At 30.5% G+C, this 22,433-nt stretch overlaps 1 protein-coding gene across 1 annotated transcript in view; it reads left to right on the top strand.

Annotated features, from left to right (window-relative positions):
* The window catches only part of LOC114129614 (uncharacterized), a 53,296-nt gene that overhangs the window by 9,866 nt on the left and 20,997 nt on the right, over positions 1-22,433 (top strand). The window contains 1 exon segment of the mRNA XM_050203021.1: positions 8,947-10,082. Coding sequence (XP_050058978.1) covers positions 8,955-10,082 — 1,128 coding nt within the window. The 5' untranslated portion in view covers positions 8,947-8,954.

Here is a 22,433-nt window from a genome sequence, read left to right as displayed (position 1 = left end):
TAAGATGCGTGTTTTACAGCATAATTTCCATATTGTATTTGTGCATAATATAACATTATAATATTATATTGTTTGGTATACTGACGGAATCATTGCCGTTTTTGTTATTTTAATAATATAAATATAATATACTTATATTGTTATAACAATTGACAACGTCGCATTTTATTTGTTTTCCGTAAGTACATGCATAATTCAACGATATATAAAACGTAAAAATCGATCTAGAAGCCTTCCTATTTTTTTTTTTTTTTTGTTTTGTTTGTTTACCAAAGTAATTATTCGGGTGACGGAAAGTCGGAAATAGTGTTTAGTATAATGGAATCTCGACGCTCGTTATATGATTTTAAAATTTTAAAATAACTTTCACAAGTTAGTACCTATACAATATTATATTAATTGAAACTAATAACAATATAAGCCCTTGTATTATCACTTCCATAATAACATATCGTTTAAGATTTCCATCACGATATCTATAGTAAATAGATATGAATTTGCTGATACTAAAAAATCATTAATTTTATTAATTGAAATGACATTGTGATTCATATCAGTTTAAGTACAATATAATAGCTATACGTTTATTCATGCTCATTTCTACCTCAAGTCTCAACATAATATATAATCAAAATTCGGTGAAATTATGATGTACGTATAAATACGTATATAGTTTTTTAAGTTTGAGATTATAATCAGTTACTATAATACCATGTCTAATATTTCATAAAATATGTATTGTTTAATTTTTAAAACATTTTTACAATTGTACACACGTTAAAAATTGAATACGTATACTTTTAAAAAATAAAAGTTTTTAAATCGATCATTTTACCTTAAACTTGAAAGTTATTAAAAACAAATGGATAAATAAACCATTTATTTATAACTATATTTTGAGTAACTTAAACACATAATAATACATAAACGTTGTTATTAATACTTGTCGTGTAAATAGTAAAATATAATATATAATATGGTCACAACCTAAATTAATCAAAATCAATTGGACTTAATGGGACAAATAGACTTAAAGTGTTCTTCTTATTAAAGAAAAGTATTGAATAGACTTTTTAAAATTATTTATTTAATATTTTAAAATAATATTAGGACTTGGTTGAGTATAGCTTATTATAGATATTTTTAAACTGAATTTTGTTTAATAATAAACCGGAAAACCGATTTTTGGCCTTAGTGTGTTTTGCATGAACGGTGACGATTTATTGAATAAAATCAACTTGAGATTTTTTTTTAATCTATTCCATAGATCATATCATCAATCATTATTATTCATAATGTATGATAATATTCGCTTATTTTGAATTAAATTAATTTATATACTACGCAGCTTTATACCTTATATAATACAACACAAATATATTGACTATATAATTACTCTGGATTTTGAAGTGAAATGATGAGATAAAGATGTATGCAAGTACGCTGCAGACTGCATTCTACATTCGTAATGTTGTATCAGTATCTATCTATAATCATCAACCGCTATTATAGATCTTGCGTGATGTTCTCTCGCTATCCAAACTTTCAACTCGCAACAGTAGTGGCTAATTACGATCGCTTATATATATGATTAAAGAGATACTTGTAATATATGTTATGTTAGCGTTTTGTAAACGATAAACATATTTAAATTACAACAATTTCATATTCTCTGACCGACCCTAGTGGTCCACCAGCCGTATACTAGCTTGGTTTGAATCACCCCAGGCTACGCGTTTATAAATAAGAAAAATCCAACAAGTCTTACGACAAAATATACTTTCGAACAAAAAAGAGACTATAGAAAGAATAAAAACAACTTTTTTTGCTCATCTCACCAGTGTCAGTGTGCGTGTGTGCGTGCGTTTATAATAATAATTCGAAAGGACGCGTTTTGTGATGCTGCATCGTATATTCTATCATACACGACTGATATATGCGCGTATTATTATATGTACCACTTGACCTTTTCACCGATGGTTTCACGTTTGGCTGAAACCAAAAACCGGTGTTAAAAAACACAGCTATCGCTGCTGTCTAAACCGAAGAACCAGCAACGTTACGAAATCAGGCAATTGAAAAACAACTCGGTTCGGCCGGAAACAGCAATAGTAATAATTATTATTAGATAGGTATAGAGAGTAAAAAAAAAAAAAATGTTAATGTAATAATATAACATAATATAATATAATAAAAAGTCCCCAGATCGGTAGGTATGTGTTATTCAAGCAGATTACGATGTCGTTCGCTTTCTATGCATCCATATTCAAGTATATTATATACTAATTGTACTTGCATACCTATTATATGTGTATATACGTAGGTATCGAGTATACGGTTTCCTATATCGCATCCACTGTCGTATATATACACAAGTAATTTTATGTTTGAAAGTCCATTAGAGAAATTGCGCGAACGGAGTTTATACGATATAATAATATAATAACTATATTGTTATAATAATAGCATGCTATTATATATATATATATAAGAATATAATATTATAAATGACATACTGCGAATACCGTCGTCACGATGACCTTTAAATACTCCGACGTGCTTATATCAAATAAATATATCATATACTTAGCACTTAGGTAATATTGTTATAGGTATATATTATATATACTTCCTGGGTTTTAGTATATCAACTAAGGTATGTTGTATAGGTGCTTGAACTTACGGTATGTGAATTTTTCTCTGACGATACTATACAGTTTTCTTTTCCTTTCTTTTCCGGTGAGCATTACTCGATAAAATGTATCAAATGTCTTGTAAACTTGTAGTGTAACAACAAAATGAAACCATGTAAGAGGTACCAGGCATGATATTAATATTATTTTCCGGTTAATAACAATTAGGTACATACTTGTGTATGACAGAAATAATGGTAGAAAAACAGACTCGACTTTAAGATAATTGATGCCCACGGCAGTTGTCCCGTTTGTCCTCTGTTTTAACATAACTAATAAGTAATAATAAGTTTAAAACACTAATGCAGCAGTTGTCGCGTACCTGTGTTATAAATGTCTAAATTTAAACCGATAAATTGCATAACTTTAGGTAGGTACACCCGTGAAAATCTCCTCCACAGTCCGACACAATATTTTATAATATAATACGCACGTCGTGGACCGCAGCCCAGCGACAGCTACATGGACGTGACGCATACACAATATATACTACATAATATATTATGCAGTACCTATATGTATATATTATTATGAGTCGCGTGTCGGACCATTGTCGTGTATAAATATTATTATTATTGTTGTTATATGCGGTCCGGACCAAATCTTGTACCTACACCTAACATAATAATAATAATGGGATCGTATCATTCCGATAACAATGATAATTACGAATCGTTAATATATTTGTGTCCTTGCTGGAGGCAGCACAAGCAATATTTTAATAGAAAAGAATAATACGGTGGCTTATATTCTTCTTTATAATATATATTACATGTACCTATATATATATTTAATATATACCTATGGTGTAGAAATTGACCTTTTGTTTTTCGTACAGGACCAATTATTAAACATCTGTCAGCGTTCCCACGCCGATTGTACATTTTGTGTATAATATTATACACGGGTATAACATTATGTGCTGTATAATATTGTATTAATGAGTCAAAGTTTTCCTTTTCTCCTTTTGAATCCGCGGAACATAGGTTTGTTGGTGTGTATATACGTGTATAAGTAGACGATAGACGTATTGTTCTTGTCGATTTTCCCGAACGCAGATACCTATATACACGAGAGGCGTGTGATTTAGAAAACACGGTGAAACGCCACACGTACCTAATACATTGTTTTCTTCGAGTACATTATATATTGTTGGACAAAAACGTGTGTACTATATAATATATATATATATTATATTAGTGTATTAATATACCAGCATTGTGGACAAGGTTACTGGAAAACGTCGAGAGCTTTAGCAAATTTCGGTACGTCTATTATACACAGTATACATTATAACTCGGTCACCGAATTGATCCTCGGATTTATTTAAATCCATATATTTTACTATTAGGAAAGTTTATACCACTACGCCGCTACATGATTAATTTGTTGACGAAACACTAAATACCCAAACAAAGTATAGTATAATAACCCTAATCATTGATCATAAAATGATTGATGTACCTAAATAATAGCATCGAAAACGATCGGCATGAAATCGCATTCGTATTAATATATGTATCACATTTCCCAATGGATATTAAAAAGTATAAAATAAAAACGATGCCACTTTATTTGCGGTTTTTTTTTATTATACGCGTCTATAATTTATACGATATGTGATGTTATGGCGACACCCACCCTAAAATATACATCGCCGTCGTCGTGACTATATATAATGTACAGCCATATAGCTGTTGCAGGTACATAATAATAATATATTAATAATAATGCGCATATTATATTACATTGTATACACAGTACGTCCGTATGACTCGACTGATGGTTACGCAAAAATGCTTACTGTTACGGTTGTTATGTCTGCGTACAACTCGCGTCGTATATGTTTTCTAATGAGTTTCTTTAAACGCGTGCTATATTCGTAATCCGCGTTTGAAAAAAAATAAATAAACCAGCGTTGCTCACGGTTTAAAGCGGCATTATACGACAGCGACGTGTGTAACAAATGTATTTGTAAACGTATTTATATCCCGAGAGCAAACACTTACCAGGTATATGTACCGGCAACCGACTAATATACGTGATTATACCACGCGTCGTACATGGATATATTATTTGCGTGAAGAACCGGTGAAAAGCGACTATAGAGAGAAAGAGAGAAAATTACGTCTTCGACCCTCTGGGTTTTTTTTTTACATACAATACACTCAAAAATAAACGTACGAACACGTTTCGTCACGAAGAGAAATTCATAATGGTGATGGTTTTCATAAAAATCTAAGAATATTTATAATACGTATAATATTTAAAGGTATATTGTATGTTATATTATTATATCATGACGGTTATTTTGCATTACCTACTTGAGACACTACATCATTTCAATCAAGACTTGTGTTTTAGTGTCTCTATATAATTTACTAAAACCTTTAAGAACTGTAGAACATAAATTATTTATAATAGCACAACAAATTACAATCTTTAAACAAATAAAATAAAAAACTAATATCTTATTTGACAGTCATATCAATCATGGTTTTATTATCAATATAATGTTTTATTTTAATAACCAGGTAATATTTTTTTATTTCACAAACTAAAGAAATACATTTGAAAATCAGAAAATGTGATTATATAATAAGTATATTATGAATACTTAAAACCAAGAAATAGGTTATAGATTTATATAGCTTATAGATGCAGTTATTTAAAAAATAGGGAAAGTAATTTTATACTTCTTGAATATTTATTGTGTATTATCTAACTCATCAATCTAAACACTTAATTAATCCTTTCCGTCAATAATTGTTTAATAATACTAACTTAATGTGTGTGTTCTTATATACTAAAATTTTCAGAAAAATGTTTGAATTTTATAATATAAATTTAAGAACTGAGGTTATCATAAAAATAAAATGAAAACTATGCCCAAATGATAAAAGTAAAACATTTGAAATTTATTTTGACTAAATGTAAATGTAATGAAAATTTAATTTATTAAAATTAATGTCATATTTTTCTTAAAATTAAATATGAAAAAGTACGAAAAAAATAAGAATTAATTGAAAAAACAATCGTTACAAAACTTCTAATACCATACAATGAATCAACATGACCTCCAAAGTCGTGGGTTTTGTTTAATTGATCGTGTTAAAGTTCTTTTGGTAGAGTTTGTGGAACAAAAACGAATAGTAATCGTTTGAGGTGTGTTTTATATTTTGTCGTCAACACCCATATAAATATTGCTGCTGCCATACCCCACGTATACACAAGTCATATTTGAATATATTGCCTTTTTATAATACGTATTATACTATATTATTATAGTCATGGTATGCCTAATCAGATTCTGAGTTTGATTTAGGAATTTTGAGGTCTACAACTGCATACACCTACAATTTGTTTAATACAATATTATTATACAAATATAATTATTAAAATTGTTTCCTGTATTCAATTCAAAAATTAATAAAATATTTATTATACACTATTAGTTTACTATGTACGGCTTCTTATAAATAGGTAAAGAAAGAATAATAAAATTGTTTTTGGTAATTTGTTAATCACGAATTCGTAAATCTATTTCATATTTATATTTTGTGGTAATTTGGTAAATCCATATTAATCGAGAATAAAGATGGATTATTACATTATATTTCTGGTTTATAAGAAATAATAAGTTGATATTAGTCCACTTTTATAGTTTTTTAGAACGGAAAATGACATTTCACTACTACAATTTTATACAGAGCGTTTGGCGTGCAAAAATATCATCATAATGGTTTTAACCTTTCAACGTTTTGAAATAGTATTTTTAATCTGTTATATTCAGAGGTAGGTATATCGATGTAGTACGTCGTTAACGTGCGTATAAATGTGCGTTTGTAGCAATACAAAACAATCTTAATGTTTTGTTGGTTAGGCACTAGACTTCAATAAGAGTAAGACGGAATAATAATGTTATATTATAAGTGGTTGTACTGTGAACATTGTAATAAGCGTTTTTTAAATAAACCACGATACTTATGCCGATAAAACGTAAGTAGGCTTACAAAAACGAAATAGAACATATTTACCACTGTAGTACCACGTATAATAGTATATTATGTAGTACTCATTTCGGATGCCTTACCGAAACTACACATTGTGTAATATCATCACGAGAAATATGCCACTGCAGTCGACGGAAATCTGTCGATCGATCTTGTCGCCATAATACATTTATTTTGAAAAACCGTTCACGCGAACTCAATAATATTATTATACCCATCGTACAAACACAATCGCTCGAATAGTATAAGTAGTTCGTTGTCGAGGTGAAATATCTTTGCAGAACCTCTGCCGTGACGTTTGCATTTCGAACACCTGCAGCATGTCTACAACACGCGTTATCGAATATTATGTACATTTCGAGGAATGATATCGCATAAGTCGTAGCTGTCACCGTGTCATTCATTATTTAGTTTGATCGTATTCTGCCCGAGGACTGATATAGTCACACGGCCCACGCATCGATGTTCTATATTTTATTTTGATTTTATCGGTCAAAAATATAATATGTACATAAATAATTCTAATTTGTGTCTATTTACAATAAAATTTTATTTTTCGAATATTATCTGAAATAGCAGTCTTTTGAAGCTAGTTTGTAACGGAGATAAGATATTATATTATTATATCAACTATAATGGTTATTTAATAGTAAGATTAAATAGGTACGAATAAAACTCGTCTAATTTGGTGAAAAAAAAAAAAAGATGCAGAAAGAAACAGAAATCGTAATTACCTCATACAGGAAAATCGTGCGATAAAACGCTAAAATATAAAATAGTACGAATTATTTTTATTATAAAAATTCATCTAAGCTTTGAAATATGTGAATATACATAAAAAAAATATAGAATAATATAATGTTTGCAGTCTTATTACTATACTGCCTAGTGCCTATATTATTATGTATTTATTATTGGTTTATAATTGTTTAGAGTTAAGGCGGTAATTATTATTGTTTTACATTATTACTGTAACATACAATTATTTATTTCTGCCTGAAATTTATACAAAAATAAAAATATGTTGCGTAATAAATAATGATATTTCAAACTGTCTGTTGTACAGAATGTTTGTAAAATGTCAATTCGATCGAAAACGACGTAGTCATTCTACAAATTATTCCAAAACGTGTTCACATAAATCAAAGGTACTTTCGTTTTATGAATGTATTTTGGATTTCAACCATGCGTTGGCGCAATAAATTTAAAACAGAAAATGAACTCCTATAACAAGCAACGCAATTTATTTCGATTATACAGTTCAGGACTGTAGCGAGTATGACAAATACTGAGTACCAATATATTTTGTATGTCCTCAGCCCATTTTAATTTTTCACTGCGGTAATCACACCACGTTCAAAGGGGAATTTTCCAAACTACATTACAGAGAAATTACACAGTCTTTGACTGTCAATTTATCACAAACACACGCATATTTACTGAATTCACATTATCATACATATTGGCTGTACACTAGAATATTTTGTTTTTTTTTTTAAACAATTTTGATAACCAACTGTAAATTAATGAATAACACATATTTAATTTATACATTTAAATTCAAAGTTAAACCATTCATTTAGTTGTTAATTAACTGTTGTTTAATCAAGTTGTTTTTTTATTTATTCAATCTCCTACGAACCATTATCTTGGTTAATTATCTTTATTTGAAAACAAATGATTATTTAGTTATTTGTTATCAAATTGTAAAAAAAAAAATATTCAAAATTTAATTATCATCAACATGTATTTGTATATGTTAATTTTTTAACGTGATATCTCTATAATGTGTGTACAGTAAAATAGAGATTTTTGACGGGGGGATATTCCTGGTTGAACAAAATAAAACACCGTGGTGTGATTACGGTGAAAACCAAAGGCGGCTATGAACAAACAAAATATCCGGCGTATACTATATGTACGACTACAATACTACGTTATATTAGTCACTATAATTATCTATATCACTGGTGTTAATTCGGCGATTCCGTTACTAGTTCCCGGATGGGCGATCACCTGCGAATTTTAACAACTGCACACACGCCATAATATCCTATACCCAAAACCATATAGTCGTCGAGATAAATTTAGTATTCAGTTATATTATAATCTCACTTCATATAATATAAAAATAATAATTATCTGTAAAAAATTGTAAACAAATCGTATTACATATTATTATTATTATTATTATTGTTATATAATAACGAGACATTTTTTTTTCTTTTTGGAAATTTCAGAAAAATGAATGATGCATTCAGAGGCTTTGGTGTGGTTAACGACGGGAATCGGCGGCCCCCTGTCCGTGGTATGGCTGTGCTGGGCGATACTGGTGCTGTGGTTCGGCCGCGGCCAGTGGCGGCCGTCGGACCCGCTGCTCATTGCCCTGCTGGCTGAGGCGATCGCCAAACAGGCGGCCGGCACCGCGAGCTCGGCGCTGTCGCTGTTCCGGCCCGACGAACCGGCCATGTGCAGCGCGGTGCAGTGGCTGTGGACGGCCGCGCACACCATGCAGGCCGGCACGCTGGCCTCGCTGGCCCTGATGGCCGGCCTCAGGCGCAAGAAGCGGACGGTGGCCGCGGGCGGCCGGCCGCTGTTGCTCTACCACCTGGCCAGCCTGTCGGTGGTGAGCGCGTGCGTGGGCGCGGCCGCGCTGATCGCGCAGACGGACCCGTGCGCGCCGCCGTCCGACCGCCGGTACGCGGTGTTCTCGCTGGTGTTGCACGCGTCCCTGGCCGCCGTCGCGGCCGCGTCCGCGGCGTTCGGTTGCGCCGGCCACCGGAAGGGGCCCAACCCGCTGCTGGTCAACTCGTCGTCCGACCTGTCGTCGTGCATGTCCGAGATATCAACCGTGTCCAGCTGCAGCCGGGGCGGCATACGGCACAGCGTCAGCGACTGCAGCGACCGGACGACGGTCACGTGCACCACGTCGGTGACCGGCACCGGTGGCGGTTACCACCGGACCGACTGCGCGCTGGTCAACGACCTGCTCCGGTTGCCGTCGGCCGGTAACGCGCCGCCGGTCACGTTCCTCAACGGCGCTCCCAGGACGATGATGCACCAACAGAACGGCGTCGCCGCCGAGGACGACACGCTCCGCAGGATGGACGAGACCAAGCGGCTCATCGACTCCGGCACGTTGTTGACGAGCAGCGACCGGGACAGCTACGCCGCGTCCACCATCAGACCGTACCGGTACGGCGGCCCGGGTTCCCGGTATCAATTGCCGTCCACCGCGGCGTCCGTGTCGGTCACGTCCACCAACAGTCGGGCTCCGTGCCTGGCCAAACGCGTGTCGCTGGTCCAGGACGTCCGCATCGGTTACGTGGTGGCCATACTGTTCATGTGCTACTTTGTCGACCATTTGCCCGTACTGGTAAGTCTTGAGATCCTTTCCAGTGTATATAGGTATTAGTGTCCTTATAGAATATATATATGACGTGGTCTTACACCACAATACGATATTTACACGGGCTACGCAGGTCATGCTCATAAAACGTAATGTGCGTAGTCGCAAGTACTTTGCAAAAGTGAACGTAAAACGAGTATTAATATTAAATCTGCTTAAAATTTGTTTTACCTCGCTGGTAAGAAAGCACTATTATTACACGAGAATATACCTACGATATTCTTAATATAATAATATACAGTTTTAGATATTTTTGCATAACACAATAGTATGAAGTATTTTCATCTGATTAATTTGTCCTTAACATTTTCGAGGTTTCGTATTATTTAATTTTGGTTTTTGGATGATTTGATAACAACAGTTTAAGCTTCAAGGTATTGTTTAAACTTGTTAGTAAAATATAAGATATTATAATACAGATACTATTTAAAATATATAAAATATAATTATTGTACATTATCCTAATATATATAGGAGAACAGGCCTTTTTTATGTATCCATTTTGTGAGGACGCTATTTAACTTTTTTCCTGAGTGTCACCACGTCGCCCGATTTTCAAAATTTTGATTTTAAAGGTCGGAATCGGTAAAAACAAATTAAAATTAAATAAGTCAGTTCGTTATAACAACTGTATAAAAATATTGAAAAAAATAAAAATGTGCCGGTGACGCATGTGCGTATTTTCAGGAGCGGACTGGTTAAACTGGCCTATTATATTATGCCAAGAGGCCATAGGTAATTAAAGTATTGCATTTCAAAAATCGTTATTGTTCTCCACCGTAATTTCTGAATTTTGTAATAGAGTACATACTCTGACGATACATAGTTGTATAGTATTAACTATTATTTATCTTTATAAATATTTTTGTAGGTATTCTTTAAAATATATAGTTTTATATATATACGCATTTATACAGAGCTTATGAGTACATTGTAGAATTTTATGTGTAACTCATGTCAATTGTGAACGCGTGTTCAGTAAACTAAAAATAAATAAATACCACTACACTCACCAATGGGAGAATAACGTTTAGAAGCTTTTATAATAATGTCATCTATAAAGGAAGTATTAGAAAATATTAATTTTGATGATGTCCTCAAACAATCTTCAGCATTATTTAATAAACTATTATCAGTATACACTTTTTATTCATACCTATTTATGGGCACACATGAATAAGTGTAATGGATATATATTTAATAAAGAATGAAAAACAATGTAAGAAAAAAGTAATTGCTTTTCTGAATTTATCAAAGGGAACCTTCTATAATTTTAAGACAGCATAAGATTTTAATGGCCCAGTTCGCCTCTGAGCATTTTCATTATAAAGTGACTGTAATTCGTGTGTCAGATGTGTTACCACTTACCGTTTTATGCAATTATATTATAATATAATTCGTAGCACGACATTAATAAGTACTTACCTAAACGATTGGGTTGGAGTATGTCATGTATACATTGATCGTGCTCCATACAGGATCTAACCCCAAAACATATCACGACAAATATTCAATTAATTATCAATGATTAATAATAATAATAATATTAATAATAAAAATAGGTAAATCGGTAATCACTGTAATCTATAAAGCATAAGTATCAATTATATTTTTCATTTAAAATGCTTGAATAAAAAAATAATAATGTCTATACCTATTACCTATAGTGTTTTTAATATTTTTAAATAACTATAATAACAACGTATGTGGAATCTTACATTAAAATGTCAAGCTTCTCTACCAATCTTGAACATGTTTATATTAACATTTAAAAAAAAAAACTAAAAAATTTTAAACTCTACAATGGCTTAAAATGTATCTAAATAGTTTTAAAATTTCAATTTTGACTGTTGAGTTTAGTAAATTATAATTTAAGTAAGAGGAATATTTTAAGTTTCTACAGAAAATAATTTTTGAGTAAAATGTATAAGTTTTTAAAATAAAAAAAAAACCGTTTAATGAAATAAATAGTAAGTTTACTCGAAAACATTCAATTTAGTCAACAATTATACTTCAAACTCATAGGTTTAATAATTACCTATAATTAGGTTACATATTTTTGGACCTTTTTTATCATTTTTATGTTACATGAATACTTAACTCTGTATTCATTTTTAAATCGTTTTAATTTAAAAGTATAAATTGTAATATCATACATAAATCGGTTAAAAAATTGAAGAAGTAACCAATTTAAAACATCTTTTGAATACCCAAAATTAATTGGAAATTTTCTCATTTATAGTATATGCTATTATAAATATTCAGTAAAAATTTAGTTTCTGTAGTTATCCATTTTCAAGTTACAACACCAAAATAAAACCTATTTTTTTAATGATGGAATGCAAATTCAGTAAAGAAAAAAGATTTTTTATTATTTATTTGATAGTGTAAATTTATTATTATTTAGTAAAGATGTTATTCCATTTGTTTAAAGCAAGGTAATATTTAATAATAATAAAAATAATCGATTTTTTACAAAAGCGGACTTTAAACATCATAAAAAAATACTTGTATTTTACCTTTGACCTTCCAAAGTACCAATTAGATAAAACATTCTACAAAATACCACCCTTAAAAGTTAAAGCAGAAAATCGAAGTATTTTTACTGCTCTAATGGAAAATAAAATATGGCAGACAGAAAAAACATGAATCATTGTAAAATCAATATATTTATCCCTCCGTTTAGACACTAAAACATATTATATGTATATTTATTAAATTATATACGTCATGTAGAAGATGTACAATGAACATAGTACTATTTTCTGGCTTATTATACATAATAATATATTGATGGTATGTATAATAAAGAATATTAGGGTCTATAAATGTTTTTATTGTTATTTTATGTTAAAATTTGATTAAAAAGTATATATCAATCAGAAAATTATTTGATAAGTGTAAGTGAAAACATGGTCTTATGTATAAAAATTATAAATATACCTACTTTATCGTCTGTACTTGGACCTTATAATAACTTTATAACAATATTATTATAATAGCTGAACAGGAAGTTTATAAAATTAACAAAAAAAAAAAAAAACGTTTACAATATTCTCGTCACGTACTCCACGTGCACGTTTTTCGCGATCGATATGTATAGGTTACTAACTTTCTTTCTATTTTTCAGTTATAGGAATTGCGTGTCGTATTTTTATTTCGTCGTTTGTATAATATAATATAATAAACGCGTAAAAAAATATAATTTCTAAAAAACGTACAATATACACGTGGCGGTATCTTCCACTACAGCTCTAAGTACATTGTCACGTCGAGGTCCATTATTATCGTAGTATTATAATTGGTATCATTTCAGCGATTTGCGTTTTCTAAACGTCTGACATTATAAAGAATGTTATGTAGACATGTAGAGAATGAGTATATTTAAAAAGGGTTTTCTTTTTAAATGAATTGTTGAAAAAATCCTTATATGTAATAATATTACGCTTCTAGTAAATCACATTTAGTTATCCCTTAAAAATTAAATTTTTATCGCTTATACTTTTTTATGGTTTAACTAGTTTAGGCCATTGATTCACCTATGTGATCGGTTTATTTTCCAAGTCATTAATAAAATATAGAAACACATTTAAAATCAATAAAAAATAACACATTTTTACGTGCTCCAATTGATCGTAAACCGCAGTCGTGCTATTGCTCGTTCCAATGTGGTTCACCACGAAGTTTAAAATCAATAAGAGAAAACCGGGTTTGTAGGATCACACGAAACGCGACTCTCCACTCCCAATGTACCTAACATGTAATAGTACTCCTATTCATTCTATTTATTGCCAACGTCACGTACGACTTGGATTTAAATTCGACTATAAAATCCGAATTATTTCTAAAATTTGAAGCACGTTTATACTTTTTTTAGGTTTACATAAAATAATTGATACCAATTGAATGTTTTGGTCACTTTCGCAATGATTTTTGTTATACTATTGATTATTGGTAGGCATATTATAAGTAGTTATTTGATATTTATTAATATTTTTTTATTAATAAAATTGTTAATAAATTATAAATATGTATTATTTTAATTTGCAATATTAATTTTATATTCGTTCAATGTGATTTCTTTTTGCAGTTCAGTTATTAAATATTATAAACATATAAAATAATATCGAAAAGTAAACATAGAGAAACTAACAAGTTAGTTATTTTGTAACTGCGCAGTTGGCGTGTATTTTAATGTGTGGGGTGTCCTACTGATTTTAGAATTAAAATAATCCGTTGGTAAAAAACTATTAGTCTTTCATGACATCAACCAAGTACTTATATAACTATATATTATATTAACATATAGTTATTTTATTATATATATACACCTATAAGAAAAAACAAACTCGTCATAACATATTACATTGTTTGGATCGATGCAGTGTACATATATAATATAGATAGAGCTGATTTTACGTCGGAAAATAATGTATTTGGCGCTACGAAATTGAGTATTTGAGGATTAAAAGATAATTTATATTTTAAGAAAAATATTTTTGTTCGATAGTTGCTAATCGAACATAGGATATTGGAAGCTATAAGATATATTATTTTATGTAGCTGTGTAATGAACATTAATTATGTAACATGGAGAATTTAATTGTATTTTTCACTGTTCACGGTGAACAGAGCTAATTTCCCGGCTGTCCTACCTAATCTAATGGTACTATTATACTAAAGGTACTATATAATCGTTAATACTTTTTATGATATATGTATGAAATAGAATACGAATATCTACATTTTTTTAACAGAATTTTCCTTTTAATATATTATACGATTTATAAATATATGCAGTGTCAATGATTTTGAAATGTTAAAGTATGCGACGACGTACAACGTACCTATGATGTTATGTTTGTAATTTTTATTGTTATGTAAATAGATAGAATAAATATCATTTTCGAGAGGATATAGTGCGGTAAGTGTATATTACAAAACGAATAATTCATAATCAGTGATTGTGTACAATGTTTATACTAATCCAATTATATAATGTATTTATACTTGTATGATTAGGTACTCGCAGATACGCGTTAAAGTTTCATTTCGGTTATTTATCTTATTTTAATTTCAAATGGCCACTTTTTAAGTACCTACCTTTCTAGTATGGTTTATTTTTATTCAGTCTCCCTGTATGCTAATGGTACTAGAATTTGATAGTATAATTTTCGTTGAAATTCCAATGAACACAATACTTATACATACAACAATTCAACCGGTCACCACGCCGAGCTGATTTCACCACCCACGTGTCTACGTAAACAATAATATACCTAGGTACAATATGTTTTTGACCGCTCGCGCCCACACGCTGAATGTCATAATATTTGAAATATTGGAAGAAAAAAAGCTATCATTGTTCACCATCAATATGATGGAGTTCACGTCATTATAATGGGTGTTCCATTAAAAAAAAAAAAAAAAACATTTTTATCTTGTTAAGTGTTTGCCTATATTAAGTTGGATCTGTTCAGTAATTTTATATCGTAGTATAGTTTCAGGTTATCGATGAAGTATGCTAAAAGATGCTAAATATGCTTTAATTGTTATCAAGGAACAAAACATTGGTTACAAAAGTATACAAATCATAAATTTATTTTTCTCTTTACTGTATTTTATTATGTTGAACTGCAGCATCTTTAGCCTTTGATGTTATATTAAATAAAATATTGTCAATAACAATTGTATTGTTATAGTTAAATGAGATTTCCTGGAAAATAATAATACAAATTGGAAAAACGTCTGAATCGTGGTTATATACACTGTGGTACAATGCAACCCACGCTGTAAATGAATGAAATCATTAAAAAAAGTCAAATTAAAATATTTTGTCTAAAGGTTAGCCCCATATAACATATATATATATATACATTTTATACATATAATTATATATTATATAATAATATTTCTTGAAAATAATATTATGATATATAATCAGCACTGACATATTCACATATCTTAACGTAATAACGGATAACAATAACTCATATCATAATATAAGTGAATTGTGAATAAATATATCTATATATATAATATGTTACATTTTTTATTAGGAAATTATATATTATTACGCGGTCGAGAGTCAAACGAAACTAGTATACATTAAACCACTATCACGCCTTACCCAGCCGCGTAATAATTCACTCTCCGAAATGATAATAATGCAATTAGTAATTACACACTCGAAATCACACTACACTCGTGTCATCATCATAATAATAACATTCATAATAATATATAGGGTGATGCTTCTATCGTTACAGACCAGGTAGTAACTGATCATTGATGCTATTTTACTTTTATTTTAGCAATACAAATACACAATATTATTATATTACCGTTAGTGGACTTTTCGATCGTATATTTAATAATTTTACCCTTTAGTGAAAAACAAAAAAATAGTAATGATAATAAAACCGAGTTAAATAAGATTTATGTTGCCCAATTCGCGATAAAATATCGACCCTGTACATTATAAATATGTTTAAATATAATGTATAATACGCGCAGTCTTCTCTGACCGAAACGATCACCCGCGGTGTTACGTACGTATATTATTATTTATTATATTATTATATAGCTATAGTGCCCGCGTAAGTTTTCAACCGTTGCGCGATTGCGCAACGCAAATATTTTTCCTTGTCGGAAAACGGGAAACTTCCTCGCCCGCGTTCCACGCAAAAATATAATAACAGCATTATATGGACTTATGCGCGCGATATCGCCCACCCGTACACATAAAAACGAATGGTGTCTAATCACCGGATCCCAAGAGCGCGCAACGGATCGAAAATTTTCGGTAGCATTGTTCTCCGAGATTATATTACTGTTCGGAAGTTTTTTTTTTCTATCTTCTACTCCTCTCCTTGTCATCTGACCGAAATTTCTTTCCATCCCTTCCGCCGCGGCTTTCGACATGCAGACCTTTCTATATATTATTTTTATTTATCATCAGCAATCCGTAACGCTATCCGAGCAGAGTTCTCGCGGTCGCTTGGATGAGAATTTTGCACAATTGAAATGCACCCGAATTACGTAATTATTGGACGATAAAGTATTTATGTATATAACGCAATGACTCCGCATTGTATCCGATCTGTGTTCGCAGATACGTGACGGCGGTGGATTATCTTATAATATTTGACCGGATATCCTATTTTACTGCAGGTGTTTATTAACGCCGTACATGCAATATAATAATTATATCGATCTCGCGGCGGCGACGTTTGAGTGTAATTGTTCGTCCTCATTTCTCGTTCGCGTTTATGGTAATAATATTATGTAGGATACCTGGACACGTCCAAAACAGCTGTATAAATTATATATAGTACGTCGTGTTTGTTTTTTTTTTTTTTTACATTTTCTTTGTCAACGTTTCGGCGGTGTAACTTGTTTCGGAAATGAGTTCAACCAATTATATATATATATTTATTTATTTATAGTACATGAATTAGTATTATACGCGTTTGCCGTCCATAATAATAAGTGACTTGGGCGAACATCTACACACGCCCGCCGCAGTTTTCTAGAACCGGAATTGCCGTAAACGTTTTACACGTGTCGAAACCGGATAGTCGCATAAAATGTAGAATATTCAAGTGCTCAAGTTCCTTATTTTATATTTATATATAATATTATAATTTCATGGAAAATTGCGAATGTTTCGCGTTAGCCGTATAATATTATATTATGTATATCTACTTGTAATGTTGTATTTATAATATGCAGACTTCTGCAGTGCCATAATACTATATTGTTTTATACGCACATTCATGATGTAGATAGTAAGTATACTCCTCTCACATATGCATATATGTGTATATATATATATATATATTATTTAAAAGAAAGTCCACTATTACAGACTATGTTTGTTCGGGACAATCTTGTAAACTACCGATACAGTTAATATATTGTTATGATATATTTTTTTTTGACAATAATTTTTCAAAAAAGTACACAGCTAGCACTATATCAGCACTGTTATAGTTTTATCGGTCATAATATTGTGTTAGTATATTTTACCGATTATCATTGTTATCATTATTATATTATATGGAATAAAAAATATATTTTTTTATGTTCGTGTTTTGAACGAGGCAATTTCTGTTGTTTTTTTAAGCAGTGTTGTTACTACAGTTACCTACTCCCCAATTTAATATCATCTTTTTTGGTTTTTAAATTTTATAGCCTAATTTTGGGTAGGTATCAATTTTATATTGATAGGCGTCGTGTTTAAATAATTAAAGTTATTTCCAACTCGCGATCGGTGCACATCAAAGTGATATGATGATATAAAATAAAATACTTGCAATTATGAAAATAGTGTTGATTGTAATAATTGTTTACGTTCGTCGATATAAATGAAGGATTTTCAAAACGGGAGTTGTACCCAACATCAATCATGTTATATTCTGGGTATTCAACTACAAAATCGAATCGTCGTGACTTTCATCAAAAAACTTTAGTTCAAGAGGGAAAATTTTAATAAGCGCGTCTGTCGATGACGTTCATATCATATATTTTATGTTATTTAAAATAAATATATATAGGTTCGAGTAGCGTACGACGTCGTGTAGGTTTATAACTTTGGTTGCACACACACACACACACATACACATACACACACACACACGCACACCAGGTGGGGTCAACGATTGATCCGTCTTCTAAGAACGGTGTTTAATTTTACGATCACCGTCGTCACCACCGAGTGTATGCAAATCGGCTGCTGTAGCGTGTTTTTCAAAATTTTTACGTACTGTATAGTTGTTATTGCTCTGCTGATAACAACAGTAAATTTTATATCGGTTTACGATAAAAATAATAATAATGATACGAACAGCGTTGTTTGTGCAGGAGTGGTAATAAAGTGATTTGATACCCATAATATTACTAAGTACGCGATAACATGTGAAATTCGGAATGTCGATTCGCGGTTTTAGCGGTTGTGCCAAGGACGCACTCGGGGCGAGAGTCCTCCGCGCGCACGGAAACGACTGCAGTCTCGCTCTGACCCCGATTTACAACGGTCGCCGCCGCCGTAACTTACCGTAAGTGTCCCAGTTTATCTGGCGGCCGATTTATGTTATAATATTATTTCGTTTTGTCCATCAGTCAGTCTTCATTTCGTCTCGCGCTTATCGCTATTATAATATTGTTTTTCGTCTCTCTTCCTACGAGTGACCGGCCTATAATAAACTCTCTACGATTCCGTCTGTATATACTATATATATATACATACGAAGTATATTGTTATGCACGCACATAGTATTAAGTACATAACTGTATACTACCATCTGCAGCGGCAGAACACTGTTATCGGTACATAAATTATAACCCGCTCCGTTTGTTATCGTAAATACTACGCGCGTTACATTATATATTATTATAATGACGTTTGCCGCGTTTATACGATGATAAAATAGAAGCGCGTATCGGTATATTGTCCTCCGATCGGCTTTTTACGGTTTGTTCGTTTCTCCAAAATCGACCGTTTCCGTTTCTCGTACATAACGCATCGTCCGGTTTTCGGACCGAAAATTATCCCCGAGCACGCGACGTTATAATATCATAGCGAGTCGTGCGTCTTGTACTCTTGTTTGTTCAGTATATAGGTTTATAAATGCGATCTTCTTTTACCGGAACTGCGGTTTTCCGCCATGACCTTGGTCTTCCGCTATGTTATAACATAGCTGTAGATCGAGTGTAGGTACCTACTCACTTGTTATATGCCGAAATACGAGAATATGTTCCAAAATAGCTAAAGTATTTGGTATTATTTTTTTAGCATTATTTACTTAAACGTTCATCAAAAAATATTTCTATTATTTAACTCAGTAAAAGTACCTATGTTTAATTCTTAGGGAGTATACACTATACATTATATAATATTATAGGTATGTGAATTAAAGTCACTAAAAACTATAAAATATATTTAACATTACAAGAAATGTAGTACCTAATGATGCACTAAAAAACTAAATTGGAAAATGTAAAAAAATATATTTTTAATTTCATCTTTTAATTAGTTTAAAAAATATATTATAAGGTGAAAATTAAAAATTAAAATTTATCAAAGTAATGATTTGATTGAAAAAAATAAATTAAATATTAAAAATTTTAAAATAATAATAAAAACAATTTATGAGCTCTAAGGTTCAAAAAGTGTACAACAATGTTAAATAAAAGTTGAAAATTGCTACCTAATTTTAACTACCCATTTTTTAATCAAGCTAGAAATAACAAATTTACTTACAAATAAACAATCCTAATTTTAATGTAATCATATTTGTATTAACAATTACAACTCTTTAATGAGAAAATTGTTTAACTTAACAAAATTAAATCAACGGTATTTCGATTGTCATTGAAATACTTCTTATCCAAAACTACTAATATGCTTAACAATTATTATCAACTTAACAATTAACTGTATTATGCATAAGTATGGCGTACTGAATGCTTTTATAGATTTGTACAATTTAGTTTTCACGCTTAATTGGATAATCAGTCGATTATGTGACCGTGAATTATTAGCTTAAGGATCAATATTTTTTATTGAAATTTATTAATTTTCAAGGTTTACAACGTAAAACAGACAGACTAATCGATTGGGCGTTATTTCTTCCGTTATAGAAGACACTCGAGAGTAGTGCAGGTAGTAATATGGTCTTGTAGTTATTTGTGTTTTTTTTTGCTTTCATTCTAATATCGACGTTCGAGAAAAATAAATAAAATATATATATTGTACGAGATTTATGATGCATGAAGTGGAAAAGTAGTTTTTCTCTTATACGAATAGTGGGTAGAGTAAAAGACTTCATTATCTGCAATACTAGCATTTAAAATAGGTCGTGTAACGTAGTGTTAAGTATAAACTATTTTATTATATTTTTTCACATTTTTTACAAATAGCATCATTATACACTCTTGTAGTCAATAAAGCCGTCATAAAAATAATGAATATGTAAACCTAGAACAGATAATACATAACAGTTTATACTATAATGTCTATAACATATTAAAAATAAATAAATAAATAAATAAAAAACATTACAATTATACATAGAACGTTATACCTAATATCATGTTTTAGATTCTGAACGAAGTGATGAATGTATTGATTTTACAATAATGTGGCTTCAATTTCTAACTTCGGGGGTGGTTTCCGATGGCAAAGTGAATATCCTTGGTCCATTATTTATTTAACGCAATGATAAATAAGAACTCCTGTATTCACTGTAAACTCTTCTGATATTACTGAGTTAAACTTAAAAATGATACTTTATAATATTCTTCTATAATAATATTTTAATCCTTCTGAATTTAGATTAGACATTAATTTAATTATTTGTTCAAAGGAATTATAATTGTAATTTTTAATTTGAATAGGTAGCATCAATAATTTATAACTATAATATTTCAATCCAAAGACAACGTAATTCAATTTAAGTATATATATAAATGTTAATAAATACAACTACCTACACATAAAATTGATAAAAAAATGTCTTTAAAAATATTTTAAGAAATTACGACTGTAAAAATGAAAACATAATTGTATTGTCAAATCATTCAATGGAAAAGTATTGTTGTATTATTAAGAATATAATGATTATTGGTAATATAATATTATTATACTGATATGTCGAAAGTGCTTATGTCATTAATTATTTTAATAGTTCATTTTATTATTATCGAAGATAAAACAATATAATATATTAAATAATTATTGATTAAAAATTAATTATATAATATATTCTGTATGTATTAGTTATGTAAACGTGTGTTAATAATTCATACTTATAAATAATATAATGATTAATAAGTAGGTATGCTTAAATTCTTTAACATACTTATACAAATAAGTAGAAAATAAAAATATATTAAAGAGTATCAAAATAAAATAGAAACTAAATTTACTATGGTAAATGGATCGCTTAATGACATTGCATTATGCATAGATGTTTGACAGATGGTTTCTTTTTTGTTTTTAAATTTATATAATTGGGTGACACTATAGCAAAATACATAAAAACTACAATTAGATTACAAAATTCCTCATCGTAACGACATATTTCTTCGTATCTATGTATGGAAATAATGATTTGAAATTATTTTGACTTACTATAGTCATAATATACCTAATGAGAACTTTTCAATCGCAATACAAAATTATTTACGTACACTTCATTAATTTGTAGAACATAATATAATATCCTTTATTTATGATTTCCGTTTATATTATACTGTAATGATTAATATTATTATTGTTCTATGTAAACATGTATCTAAACCTTAATTTAATTT

Source organism: Aphis gossypii, chromosome 1 (genome assembly GCF_020184175.1).
Source record: "Aphis gossypii isolate Hap1 chromosome 1, ASM2018417v2, whole genome shotgun sequence".
Classification (NCBI taxonomy): Eukaryota; Metazoa; Arthropoda; class Insecta; order Hemiptera; family Aphididae; genus Aphis; species Aphis gossypii.
This window is presented reverse-complemented; position numbering and strand designations above follow the sequence as displayed.